This window comes from Mobula birostris, chromosome 4 (genome assembly GCF_030028105.1).
Source record: "Mobula birostris isolate sMobBir1 chromosome 4, sMobBir1.hap1, whole genome shotgun sequence".
Taxonomy (NCBI): Eukaryota; Metazoa; Chordata; class Chondrichthyes; order Myliobatiformes; family Myliobatidae; genus Mobula; species Mobula birostris.
The window spans coordinates 53,393,994-53,407,887 of NC_092373.1; the positions used below are offsets into that span (position 1 = coordinate 53,393,994).

A 13,894-nucleotide genomic window follows, 5' to 3' on the forward strand; every position below is an offset into this window, starting at 1 on the left:
TTTTTTGAACCTTTCATAAGCTCTTCTTTTCTTCTTGACTAGATTTACAACAGTCTTTGTGCACCACGGTTCCTGTACCCTACCATCCTTTCCCTGTCTCATTGGAAAGTAACTACACAGAACCCCATGCAAATATCCCCTGAATATTTGCCACATTTCTTCTGTACGTTTCCCTGAGAACATGTGTTTCCAATTTATGCCTCCAAGTTCCTGCCTGACAGCTTCATATTTCCCCTTACTACAATTAAATGTTTCCCTAACTTGTCTGTTCCTATCCCTCTCCAATGTTATGGTAAAGGAGATAGAATTGTGATCACTATCTCCAAAATGCTCTCCCACTGAGAGATATGACACCTGACCAGGTTCATTTCCCAATACCAGATCAAGTACAGCCTCTCCTCTTGTAGGCTTATCTACATATTGTGTCAAGGAACCTTCCTGAACACACCTAACAAACTCCATCCCATCTAAACCCCTCACTCTAGGGAGATGCCAATCAATATTTGGGAAATTAAAATCTCCCACTACAACAACCCTGTTATTATTACTCCTTTCTAGAATCTGTCTCCCAATCTGCTCTTCGATGTCCCTGTTACTATTGGTTGGTCTATAAAAAACACCCAGTTGAGTTATTGACCCCTTCCTATTCCTAACTTCCACCCAAAGAGATTCCGTAGACAACCCCTCCATGACTTCCTCCTTTTCTTTAACTGTGCCACGCCTCCACCTCTTTTACCTCCCTCCCTGTCCTTCCTGAAACATCTAAAGCCTGGCACTTGAAGTAGCTATTCCTGCCCCTGCACCATCCAAGTCTCTGTAATGGCCACAATATCATAGCTCCAAGTGCTGATCCATGCTCTAAGCTTATCTGCTTTATTCATACCACAATTGTTTACAATATATATTAATGACTTGGATGAGGGAATTAAATGCAGCATCTCCAAGTTTGCGGATGACACGAAGCTGGGTGGCAGTGTTAGCTGTGAGGAGGATGCTAAGAGGATGCAGGGTGACTTGGATAGGTTGGGTGAGTGGGCAAATTCATGGCAGATGCAATTTAATGTGGATAAATGTGAAGCTATCCACTTTGGTGGCAAAAATAGGAAAACAGATTATTATCTGAATGGTGGCCGATTAGGAAAAGGGGAGGTGCAATGAGACCTGGGTGTCATTATACACCAGTCATTGAAAGTGGGCATGCAGGTACAGCAGGCGGTGAAAAAGGCGAATGGTATGCTGGCATTTATAGCGAGAGGATTCGAGTACAGGAGCAGGGAGGTACTACTGCAGTTGTACAAGGCCTTGGTGAGACCACACCTGGAGTATTGTGTGCAGTTTTGGTCCCCTAATCTGAGGAAAGACATCCTTGCCATAGAGGGAGTACAAAGAAGGTTCACCAGATTGATTCCTGGGATGGCAGGACTTTCATATGAAGAAAGACTGGATGAACTGGGCTTGTACTCGTTGGAATTTAGAGGATTGAGGGGGGATCTGATTGAAACGTATAAGATCCTAAAGGGATTGGACAGGCTAGATGCAGGAAGATTGTTCCCGATGTTGGGGAAGTCCAGAACGAGGGGCCACAGTTTGAGGATAGAGGGGAAGCCTTTTAGGACCGAGATTAGGAAAAACTTCTTCACACAGAGAGTGGTGAATCTGTGGAATTCTCTGCCACAGGAAACAGTTGAGGCCAGTTCATTGGCTATATTTAAGAGGGAGTTAGATATGGCCCTTGTGGCTACGGGGGTCAGGGGGTATGGAGGGAAGACTGGGGCGGGGTTCTGAGTTGGATGATCAGCCATGATCATAATAAATGGCGGTGCAGGCTCGAAGGGCCGAATGGCCTACTCCTGCACCTATTTTCTATGTATGTTTCTATAATACTCCTTGCATTAAATTAGACACATCTCAAACCGTCGGGCTGAGTGCGTCCCTTCTCTGTCTCCTGCCTATCGTCCCTTTCCTCCGTCATTTCAGTTCAATTCCCACCCCCCAACAATTCCAGTTTAAACTCTCCCCAATAGCCTTTGCAAACCTCCCTGCCAGAATATTGGTCCCCCTCAGATTCAAGTGCAACCTGTCCTTTTTGTACAGGTCACACCTGCCCCTGAAGAGGTCCCAATGATCCAGAATGGTATTGGGCTCTATTGAACCTGTTGTACACTTCCCCTTGTACACAGCAATACAAACTAAAGTAAAGGTGACTGGACTTGGGCAAGTCTGATGTTGGTGGATAATGTTGGCCAGCCAAAGACTGGAAACAAGATGAGAGCATACAGTGTAAATGGTAGTGGTTCTGGGTGTTTTCATGGACTGACAAGACTGGCATCTTGTGTTGGTATCAGGAAATTCATAAAGGAGTGAGAACCTGGGCAAGTAAGGAGAAATGAATTATGTAGATGGGGTGCTTGGTACAGTGAAAATGCGACAAGAAGTAAGTGGGAAGTTTGGAGTGACCAGCTGAGGAAACTATTAATTTTGGTGAAATAGATAAAAAGGGTGAATTGGGCTGAAGAACCTATTTCTATACTGTATCAGTGTATGAACTAACAATTGTAGAAAAGGATGATAAATATGAAGTACGTCAGGGATGTCTTGGATCAGATTCACGGAAATCTAAAGGGGGATTGTGCCCAATATGTCTCGGTACATATTGGCATCAGTGCCATAGATAGAAAAGGTGAGGAGACCCTGAAGAGAGATTTTAGGGAGCTGCATAGAAAGCTGAAAAGTAGGGCCTCCAGGCTAGTAATCTCTGGATTGCTGTTTGTGCCACATGTGTAGTGAGAGTAAGAATAGGATGAATTGCAGATAAATGTGTGGCTGAGGCAATGGTGTAGGGGAAGGAATTGCGGTTTCTGGATTATTAGGATCTCTTTTGGGGAGGGTACAACCCATACAAAAGGGATGGGTTACACCTCAATGAGAGAAAAATCTGCAAATGCTGGAAATCCAAGCAACACACACAAAATGCTGGAGGAACTCAGCAGGCCAGGCAGCATCTATGGAAAAGAGTACAGTCGAGGTTTAGGGCCAAGACCCATCAGCAGAACTTAGCAGGTTACATCTGAACCCAAGGGGGACCAATACACTTGCGGGCGGGTTTTCTAGAGTTGTTTGGGAGGGTATACGCAAATTTTGCAAGGGGATAGGAACCAGAGTGATAGGGCTGAGTATGGGGTAGTCTGTTTACAAACATAGACAGTGTGTAGCATGAGACTGCTAGCAAGGAGAGGCTGATGATAGGACTAAATTGCAGTCAATGGTGTGAGTGCAGTGTAAAAGGGGGACTAAATTGAAAAGGATGATGAATACAGGACTGAAGGTGTTATATTTGAATGCACGCAGTACATGGAATAAGGTAGATGAACTTGCAGCATAGTTACAGATTAGCATGTATAATGTTACAAGCATCACTGAATCGTAGCTGAAAGAATAATTACAGCTAGGAGCTTAACGTCCAAGGATATCCATTGTGTTGGTAAAAAATGAAATCAAATCCTTTGAAAGAGGTGACATAGGATTGGATGATGTAGAATCCTTGTGGGTAGAGGTAAGAAACTGCAAGGGTAAAAAGACCCTGATGTGCAGGTAGATTGGGAAAATCAGGTTGGTGCTGGATCCCAAGGGAAAGAATTTGTAGAATGACTGTGAGATGGCTTTTTGGAGCAGCTCATGACTGAGCCCAATAAGGGATCAATGATTCTGGATTGGGTGTTGTGCAATGAACTGGAATTGATTAGACAGCTTAAGCTAAAAGAACCCTTAGGGGAAAGTGATCATAAGACAATCGAATTCACCCTGAAATTTGAGAAGTAGAAGCTAACATCATATGTAGCAGAGGAGTAAAGGGAATTACAGAGCCATGAGGGAGGAGTTAGCTAGAATTGATTGGAAAAGAACACTGACAGGGATGATGGCAGAGCAGCAATGGCTGGAATTTCTGGAAGCAATTCGGAAGCACAGGAAGAAGTATTCTAAAGGTAAGATGAAACAATCATGGGTAACGAGAAGTCAAAGCCAACCATAAAAGCCAAAGGTAGGATATATAATAGAGCAAAAATTAGTGGGAAGTTGGCCTTTTAAAAACCAACAGAGGGCAAATAAAAAAGTCTTAAGGAGGGAAAAGATGAAATGCGAAGGTAAGCTAGCCAATAATATTAAAGAGGATACTGAACGTTTGTTCAGATATATAAAATGTAAAAGAAAGGTGAGAGTACACATCAGGTTGCTGGAAAATGATGCTGGAGCTGTAGTAATGGGGGACAAAGAAATGGTGGATGAACTTATTAAGTATTTTGCATCAGTCTTCACATGGAAGACACTGGCAATATGCCAGAAGTTTGAGAGTGTCAGGAGACAAAAGTAAGTGAAGTTGCCATTACTATGGAGAAGGTGCTTGGGAAACTGAAAGGCCTGAAGGTAGATAGGTCACCTGGTTGGTCTACACCCCAGGTTTCTGAATGAGGTAGGTGAAGAGATCATGGAGGCATTAGTAATGATCTTTCAAGAAAGAATTGATTCTGGCATGCTTCTGGAGTACTGGAAAATTGCATTGTTTAAGAAGGGAGAGAGGCAGAAGAAAGAAAACTGTAGGCTGGTTATTCTGACCTCAGTGGCTGGGAAGATGCTGGAATCGATTGTTAAAGATGTGGTTATCCACGCTGGTTTAGGAGCCTAATGGTTAATAACTGTTGGTAAGGGATCCCCTTCCTGATGACAGCAGCCAGAAGAGAGCATGTTCTGGATGGTGCAGGTCCTTAGTGATGGCTACTGCTTTATTGTGCAGTACTCCCTGTGGATGTGCTTAGTGATGGGAAGGGCTTTTCCTGTGATGGGCTGGGCTGTATCCACCGCTTTTCGTAGGCTTTTTCATTCTTGGGCATTGGTGTTTCCATACTAGGTCCAAATGCAATCAGACAGCATACTCTCTACCAACCACCAAAGGCACTGACCAGGGATGGGGTATTAAGGTTGCAAATCCCCATGCCCTCTCAAATTTTGATGTAGGAGTGGTAATTTCACAGTTTGTGAATTTAAATGTCCTGCACCACAGTAACCGGATTATTTATCAGGAGTGAAATTATAACTGCAAACCAGAGGTACTGTAGGTCCTTCTCAGGCTCCTTAATGGTTGTTTTATCATCTATTACAGCTTCATCAAACTAGAAGCTTTACTTGACTGTAAACCACTATCCATTAATTTCTCTGCTCGTGCGACTTTTCCCAAATTAGCTTACCCTAGTTTCACTCGGCCTGATGTTGGGCTTGGCCCTGCCTAAGGCAGGATAAAAGAAACAAGGTATGGGTTTGAGCTTGGGATGGGTGGGGAAATAACAACTGTGCTTGTACCTCAAGGCAAGGTTTAGCTTCTTGCCTTTTAGCATACCAGACTAATTGTCCATGTCGCTTAAACCTCTGATTGTGAGGATCACTTGCCAATGCAAGGGGCAGGAGATTCTATTGTTCTCTGAGCTCTGTGGGTAACTCAGAGGTGCAACAAAAGCCCAGAGGAATTGCACAGGGAGCTCTGACCAGCCAAACGTCTCATTAGAAAAGATCAAAGTTGCCAGTTAACAAGTTAACTGCTGACGGGCCTGCAGAGAATTTGGTCATAGGATCAAAAGCACAGTTAGTTTAAATTGTAACCTACAATAATCCCTGCATGCAAGAAGCCATAACTCTACTTTAATTTCACCCAAGCATTTATCAGGTATTTACACAGTCAACCCCTTCATTTGGTCATATTCTCTTTTGTTTGACTGCCCAGTTTAAAATTGCAGTTTAAAAGTCCATTAGAGGGAACACTTCAATATAGATGAAAAACTAGCTACTTGCTCCATTATAGTGTTCATTCTGCTACTTGAAAATATGTATGTATATTTTATTGACCATAAATTTTATTAGCACAAGGTTTAGTGGACATATTTCCAGTACAAAGCTTGGGGTGTTGTGGAATTTTAAGTTTTAAAATTGTTACAAATTTCCTTGTGGTTTATACCAATTTATACCAATTTGAAAATTCTCTCAGTAAATGTTGCTATTTTTGAAATAACAAAAAACTCATTTGCTTGATGGTACTCAAAAACTGTAAGGCCAAATATACATTTTTTAAAAATCTTTGAAATACCAATTTTAAATGTGACATGCTTAGTTAATAAATTTCCACTAAAATCTTCGATACTGATCAGTAATATTTTGATCTTTCTAACATGTATTTCTTTGCTGAGGATTAGGGGGGGATTTGTCCAGGTGTCGGTGTGCTTGAGAAACTACAGTATGCCAGTTATCTGAGTCAGCTAAAACGAATGAAGGAGCAAGCACAAGTGATTAACCAAACTATTGCAGAGTTAGCCACCATGCCCTATCTACACGAAATGAGTCAACATGAAATTGAATTGGTAAAATATTTTGTATATCTTTTACTGCAATTATTTACATGATAACAATCTATAGTAATGAGACAATGTTAAGGTGCATGGTGAGAACGGGAAACTGGTAGAATTTATTAGATTCTTCCCCACCATGCCTGTTTCCCTTGAAGGACAACCAAGGGAATGTGTAATGGACAGCCAATCTTTTAATGCATTTTCTGGTCTAAAACAAGCTAATTTAGCCAACTGGTCTAATAGATTCTATTCCCCACTCCCCCACCCCCTCACCATCAATTATCCTCTAGTCACATCAGCTTTTAATTTCTTCCTGTCTTGTTTATTTACCCTAAATACATCATTGCTATTTACCTTGCCTGTATATTCAGATAGTTAGCTCTTCGCTCTTACCACGGTCTAGTAAATCTTTTCAGGGTTCTCTTATGGGACTTATTGACTTTGCTGTATTCATGATCCTTTATTCTTGCCCTCAACAAAAGTACTGCCATAATCTTGTTAATAATCACTTGAAAGAAGATCTGGTAAATTATCTTCGTATGTCTATATTTTCATGTTTTTCCTTCCTTCAAACATTTTATATGTAGTATCCTGGATTATTTGGTTAGTTCTTTATGTTGTCCCTACAACATCTTCCTTGTCTCCAGTTCCCTGTCTTGTTTTTGATATCATGGATACATGTGCATTTTAATTAACTGCTCAATCTTTTCATGGGAATGTTGGCATCTTTGTTTGTTTTCTGGCCACTTCGTTTTAGCTTTATCAGGCCTGTAATTAAATCTGCTGCTTCTTTCAGATTTGGGTTGTAATACTGTCAACAATTCCACTCCGTTTATCCAAGACCTGTTTTCCATAGTGGAAATAGTGGTATCACCAGCAGGAGAATTGGATCCTTGAATCTTACATCAATGTTATACCAAAATGACGGGAAATTTTACCCTGTCGAAAATCAAATGTTACTTAGATTATTTACCGACCAAATCATAATTTAACTGGTGTATTCACATTGGAGAGAGAGAGAGAGAGAGGGAGGGGGAAGGGGAGGTGGAGGGGAATGAGGAGGGGGAAGGAGAGAGAGAGAGAGAGAGAGAGAGAGGGAAAAAGAGAGAGAGAGGGAAAAAGAGAGAGAGAGGGAAAAAGAGAGAGAGAACTGCGAATACACAGACAACAGCTCAGTACGTAGTGCTAAGGGGGGAGAGTCATTGTTCTAAAAGAAATAGATCCATACATTACAGTTCCTCACCCTTTAGATTAATGCAACATAAAACTGTATATGTACAAAACATTAAATTTCCCCTTCATAAACCCATATTCCAAATAAACATCTTTCAGAATAACAGTCCATAACTGGCTTCACAGTTCTAAAGATTCAATCATTTGGTGGCACTCCGTTTCTTTCAGGATAGCACCTCTGGACCTGTGGAATGGCATCAGGTTTGGTAGGAGTCTTGTCTAAGACAACATTCCCAGTTTCTGGTGTCACATTGCTATCAGTGACATCATCACTGTGAGGTAAGTCCAGTGACTACAATGTGTCCGTCTCGGATGCAGCCAACTCAGGTGTGTTCTTCAGTTGAGCATCCAGTATCTGGTCCACATGACATATCTATTTCTGGTCTCCAACATCCACTGTGTACATCAGTGGTCCAGTTCTTGTTGCTATTCTACTAGCTGTCCACTTTACTTCTTGGAAATCATGCACCAGAACTTCCTGTCCAATCTCGGAGCTCCTTTCTGCTTCACTTGGCAACTGGCTGAACTGTTTCTTCTACACTTCCCTCGATAGTTATTGTTTCAGGAGGTCTATACGAGATCTCAGATTCCTGTTCATGAACAGCATTGCAGGTGTTTGATTTGTTATCACATGAGCAGAGTTCCAATACACAAGAAGGAAGTTGTCCACCTTGTGCTGTAGAGAATTATTCTCCTTGTCCATCACTTTAATCAACTTCTTGAAGGTTTGAATAAACCTTTTGGCTAACCCATTCGTTGCTGGGTGGTGATGAGCTGACTTGAAATGTCTGATGCCATTTTTCTTCATGAATAAATCAGAATTCTTCTGACGTGCATTGTGGTCCGTTGTCACTCACAATTTGTTCAGGTAAGCTGTTTCTGGTGAAGATAGTCCTCAGAGCAGAGACAGTCTTTACTGATGTGGCTGACTTCATTGGTATGAGCTCCAGGCACTTCGAATGAACGTCCATAGCAATCAGAAACATGGAGTCCATGAATGGCCCAGCAAAGCCAATATGTGCTCTTTATCATGGTGAAGGCATCCACTCCCACGGGTGTAACAGTGTCTGTGGGGGTGCATTTTGAACTTTTTGGCATCCTGAACAGATTCTGGCCAAGTCTTCAATCTGTTTATCTATTCCCAGCCAGCACACATACTCTGGGCGAGACTCTTCATCCTCTATACAGATTTTCTAACACTCTGCTGCACAGTTGAGAGGGATCCACACATCAGCGTTCTTTGACATACCAACAGTTGGTCTCATCTCGCTGAGATCTGTGGAAACATAGGATTACCGTAAGCTGGCCATCCTGTCATTATATCATAGACTTCTGACAATGTCAGATCATTCCATGTTTCCCTTCATATTTTGGAATTTGTTATCAGTAACTAGTCTGCCAAGGCGGAGTGGAACACTTCTGCTGGGTCACAGCATGAAGACTTTTCTTCTTCAGTTGCGAATAGTGAAAGACATGAAAAGCCATCAGCGTTGCTGTGTTGTTTGGTACCCTTAAACTCTATGTCATAAGAGTGGGCTCCTAGGAATAGTGACCAACGTTGTAACCGGATAGCAGTCATCATTGGAATTCCCTTCCTGAGATTGAAAATGGATTCAAGGGGTTGGTGATCTGTCACTAGCATAAACTTTTGTCCGTAGAAATAATGGTGGAATTTCTTTATTCCCCACACTAGATGAAGGGCCTCTCTGTCAATCTGTGTGTAGGTGTATTCTGTACTTGTCAGTGATCTGGAAGCAAATTTGATCAGAGTTCAGGTCCATCTTTCCAAAATGGCCATAAAGGGATGCTCTGCATACCTAAGCTTAGGCGATTAAACTGGAACTCCCTTGTGAGTGTTGATTGTGAGGAAATTTCTGCTTGACTCCTCATTCTCCATTTGTGGATAGGGTTGTGGCAAGTCAATCTTTGAAACCCTCTCCCTGCCTGCCAAACATGCAAAAATGTCTTCTGTTCATAGAAGGGGATATGCAGCACTGGGTTGATGCTCACCTTGAAATCCCCATATATGCGAACAGCTCCAGCCTTCCCTTTCTTGATCACTGGGACAGTGGGTGTGGCCCAATTGCTCCATTCAACCTTGGAGAGAATTCCAGATGTCTCCAAGCTCTGTAGTTCAGCATCCACTTTACGACGTGCATAAGGCACTGGATGGGCTTTATGAAATCTTGGTGTTGCTGCTTCATCCAGTTCAATTCTGGCCTTCATGCCTTTGAGTTTACCAATCTCCTTCTCAAACACCTTCTCATTAGCATTAAGCTGCTGTGACAGTCTCTGGTTATTGCTACCATTTGGGCTGCCGTTGCCTGTTGATGTCACACTGAGAGTTTTGGGTGCCAGTCTAGTTGGATTTTTCTCAACCATTTATGCCAAAAAGTGCTGGCCCTCCACTTTTCAATACATAAAGCTCTAACTGTTGTGTTTGACCTCCATACATCACATATACTTTCAGTTTGCCTTTTGGAGACTTTTTTCACCTGTGTAAATCTTTAGCATCACTGAAGTCTTCTTGAATGGTATCTTAGAAAACAGTCTGTTGTAGTCAGCCTCTGGGATTATGGACAAAACTGACCATGTATCCAGCTCCATTTTCAGTTTTATCTTGGACTCATCTATTGTGACCCAGATAATTTTGTAATCTGCTTCAGTTATACTATGCAGTTCTAGGCATGACAGTTCACCTTTGTCAGACTCAGTGATGTCTGAATCTGTTTTACATTCGATAACTTTATGCATTTATCGTGTTTGAGACTTTTCACTCAGTTGTGCTTTTTGTCTGCTTTGCACACTTTCTCTATGTGACCTTGGCTGTGACACTCTGCACACTTTTTCCTTGAACCAATAGTGTGCATCATGGCAGGATTTGCCACATCAATAACATTTTTATTTTTTGCACTATTCAGGGACATTTTGTGCATTTCACGTTCTAACCTCCTTTTCTGTTGTCCTTTGCTGCAGTCTCTAACAATACTGCAATGGTCAATGCCCATTCTAAGGTTAGGTCTCCTTCAGATAATAGCTTCTTTTCAATGATTTGACTATGCATGCCACATACAAGCTTGTCCCTTCATGCGTCAGAAAGTCCACCTCTGAAGTCTCAGTACTGGGAAAATTTGCACAGTTCTACAGTGTATTCAGAAAGGCTTTCTTCTTTTGACTGGCTCCTTTTGTAAAATTGAAATCTCCCAGCTATTACCAGCAAATAATTTTATAAGATTGTAACAATTTTGTCGAACATCTTGCTTACTGGCTTTGCAAAGATTACTGAGTTGTGTAAGATTCTGTACATTAAGCCAAGAAACGTGGAGGCTTTCTTGTGCCTCTCCACATTGTTGGCCTTACCCCATGTTCAACCCTCCTGATACAGTATACAACTCCCAGCCTTCATTAGTGCTATCAAATTTGTCTACTTTCCCAACTGAAGCCATTGCCACATTATTTTCACTTTAAATTCAGTGCGTGTTTCACTGTTACTTACACGTTCCTTCGTTAGCATCTGTGATGGCTTTTTTATGCTGTTTAACACTCGCTGTTTCGTCCCGTAACAGTTAGTGCAGTTTTTGATATTTTCAGACATCCAGGTTTGTATTTGTTGTGTCTATGCACAACTACATATCAATTAAAACCAGCATGTGAGAGATGGCTTTAACTTGTGTATTCACATTGCAATGAGAGAGGGAGAGAGAGCAATGCGCCTGCATAGACCACAGTGGGGGGGGAGGGGGTTATTGCTCTAAAAGAAATAGATCCATACATTACATTTCCAATAGTGGGGTAGTCTAGGACCAGGCAGCACAGCCTCAGAATAAAAGGACATTCTGTTAGAATAGATGAGGAAGAATTTCTTTAGCTAGATGGTGATGAACTGTGGAATTAATTGCCACAGACGGCTGTGGAGGGTAACTCATTGAGTATCTTTAAATTAATGTTGATAGGTGCTTGATTAGTAAGGGTGTCAAGGGTTATAGGAGGAGTTGAGAGGGGTTGAGAGGGATAATAAGTCAGCCGTGATTGAATGGCAGAACAGACTCAATGGGCCAAATGATCCGATTCTGCCCCTATTTTCTTATTTTATTTAGAGATACAAAGTAGATTAGGCCTTTCGAGCCGCATTGCCTAGCAACCCCGACAACCCTGATTTAACAATAACCTAGTCACGGGACAATTTACAATGACAAATTAACTTACGTGGTACATCTTTGGACTGTGGGAAGAAACCGGAGGACCCAGAGAGCACCCAGGAATTTCACAGGGAGGACATACAGAGACTTGATACTGAGGGCACCAGGGTTGAATTCTAAGTTCCAATGCCCCAAGCTGTAATAATGTTGCACTAACCGCTATGCTACCGTGGAACCCCTCATGGTCTTATTTTACTTTATAAAATTTATGAAATTGGCAAATATAGTTCCGACTACATCTTAAATAGATAGTCCTTAATCTAAACTCACTCAAAATCACTACAGTAAAACCCGTATGATCCAACATCCACAACTTAGGTGGTGCAGGGCAAACAGATTTTTTAAGGACCATTGGTTATTAAACTTATTAATATCCCAAATAGTATATTTCAATTTACATGTTTTTTGTTCCTCTTCTTGCCTTGTGGTGCATCAGGTGGTAACCTTGCCGTTTCTTTAGCATTTGCCATTTTCTAACGAGGCCACATTGCTAGCTCAATGCTCAACCCCGCACGGATAGAAAGTGTGCAAGGAGCCAGCCAGATTTGAACCCATGACCACTCGCCTCGAATCTGCACTACCAGCCAGCTTATTTACATATTACACTGTGAGAAACTGAAAACTTGATTTAGAGAGCCACACACAAGGCCAAGATTCCAGAGGAATGATTCTACCAGGTGCTGAACTGTTGGGATTTCCAAACAATAATATAATGAATTACTGGTTTTACTGTTGAGTGAATAAGAAATCATTCCCAGTTTAACACAACAGTATCAGAGAACCTATATCATAAAATATACGCATTACAGTCAGTCACTCATTACCACATATCTGGCAACGTTTTTCCCCTCTCTATTAAAATCCCTTTATATTCTATAGTGGCAACCCAAGCTTTGATCTATTATACCAGAGTTTCAGTTTCCATGGAATCTCTCAAAGTCTGAGAATCTGCCACACCCACCTGGAATTTATTTTGTGAAAATCCCTCAAGTTTACTTAAATACACTAGTGAACAGGGTGCTCTACTGTGTCTTGTGTAATGTGCAAAAGTGAAACATTGACAAAATTCTCTTTGCCATTTTTAAAATCCAGTTGGGAATAGGGTTCAATATTACTTTATTTTAGTTATATATCTTATGCCATTCCTGGTTTTTCTGTCTCTACAAAAGTTAAAATAAGAATAATCTTACATTTGTTTTAAGTTACTGTTGATATTCCACTAAACCTCCATAACCTTAAAGACAAATAAATTTTCCAAGATTACGAGAACTAATTATTTTACAAGAACAGCTGTTCTTTTCAAGTTCTCTAGTTTTATTATGAGCCAGTACATAATATTGTTCAATGCCAGCACAGAGATAGAGAAAATTATTATATAATCTCTAATGGCATAAAATATTCTTCTTTTATAATAAAGTTGTTTCCTTGTAACTAGTGTACTGATAACATTTATGTTTGTAACCCAGCTGCATTCACTAATGACCGAGGCTGTTGATACTCTTGAAGGAAACAAGACCAGTGGAGAATGTGTTTGGAGCAAAACTGAAAAGGTAGAAATTTCATCATGAAACTATAGTTATATTTGGGTTGATTTAATTGCTTTGCAAGTATATATTATCTAAATTAGCCTCTTATTTTTTGTATAATTATAATCACTTCCATGGACATGCACAAAAATAATGGTTCAGTTAATTTATTGAACTACATTTTATAATGTTGGTAAGTAACTTTTCATAATTGTTGCTTTTGTATTACCACTGGTTTATGACTAGTGATATTTTGATGGTGTGCTTGATAAATTAAAACTTGCTGTGGTACTATATTATTATATATAATTTTAACACCTGCAAATGAGTTAATCTTTTTATTTAGTTTTAATATGCAAGGTAATGGCAAATCTTGTGCACTAAATTAACTCAACTGCCATTGTTCTCAAAAAATCATTGTAAGACATTATTTTCTTTCTTTGAAATGTTGCAGTACATTTGATTGTAATGATTTTGAAATGATTATTATACTTTTCTAATTTACACAAGTCAATTTTTAAAAATGTGAATTCATTCTCTGATTCCT

At 40.7% G+C, this 13,894-nt stretch overlaps 1 protein-coding gene across 1 annotated transcript in view; it reads left to right on the plus strand.

Annotated features, from left to right (window-relative positions):
• The window catches only part of LOC140197023 (spermatogenesis-associated protein 16-like), a 123,741-nt gene extending 110,352 nt beyond the window's left edge, over positions 1-13,389 (plus strand). Inside the window, exons 9-10 of the mRNA XM_072256958.1 lie at positions 6,237-6,401; positions 13,288-13,389. Of these exons, the coding sequence (XP_072113059.1) occupies positions 6,237-6,401; positions 13,288-13,389 (267 nt within the window). The remainder of the gene's footprint in view (positions 1-6,236; positions 6,402-13,287) is intronic.
• The last annotated feature ends 505 nt before the right edge of the window (positions 13,390-13,894 follow it).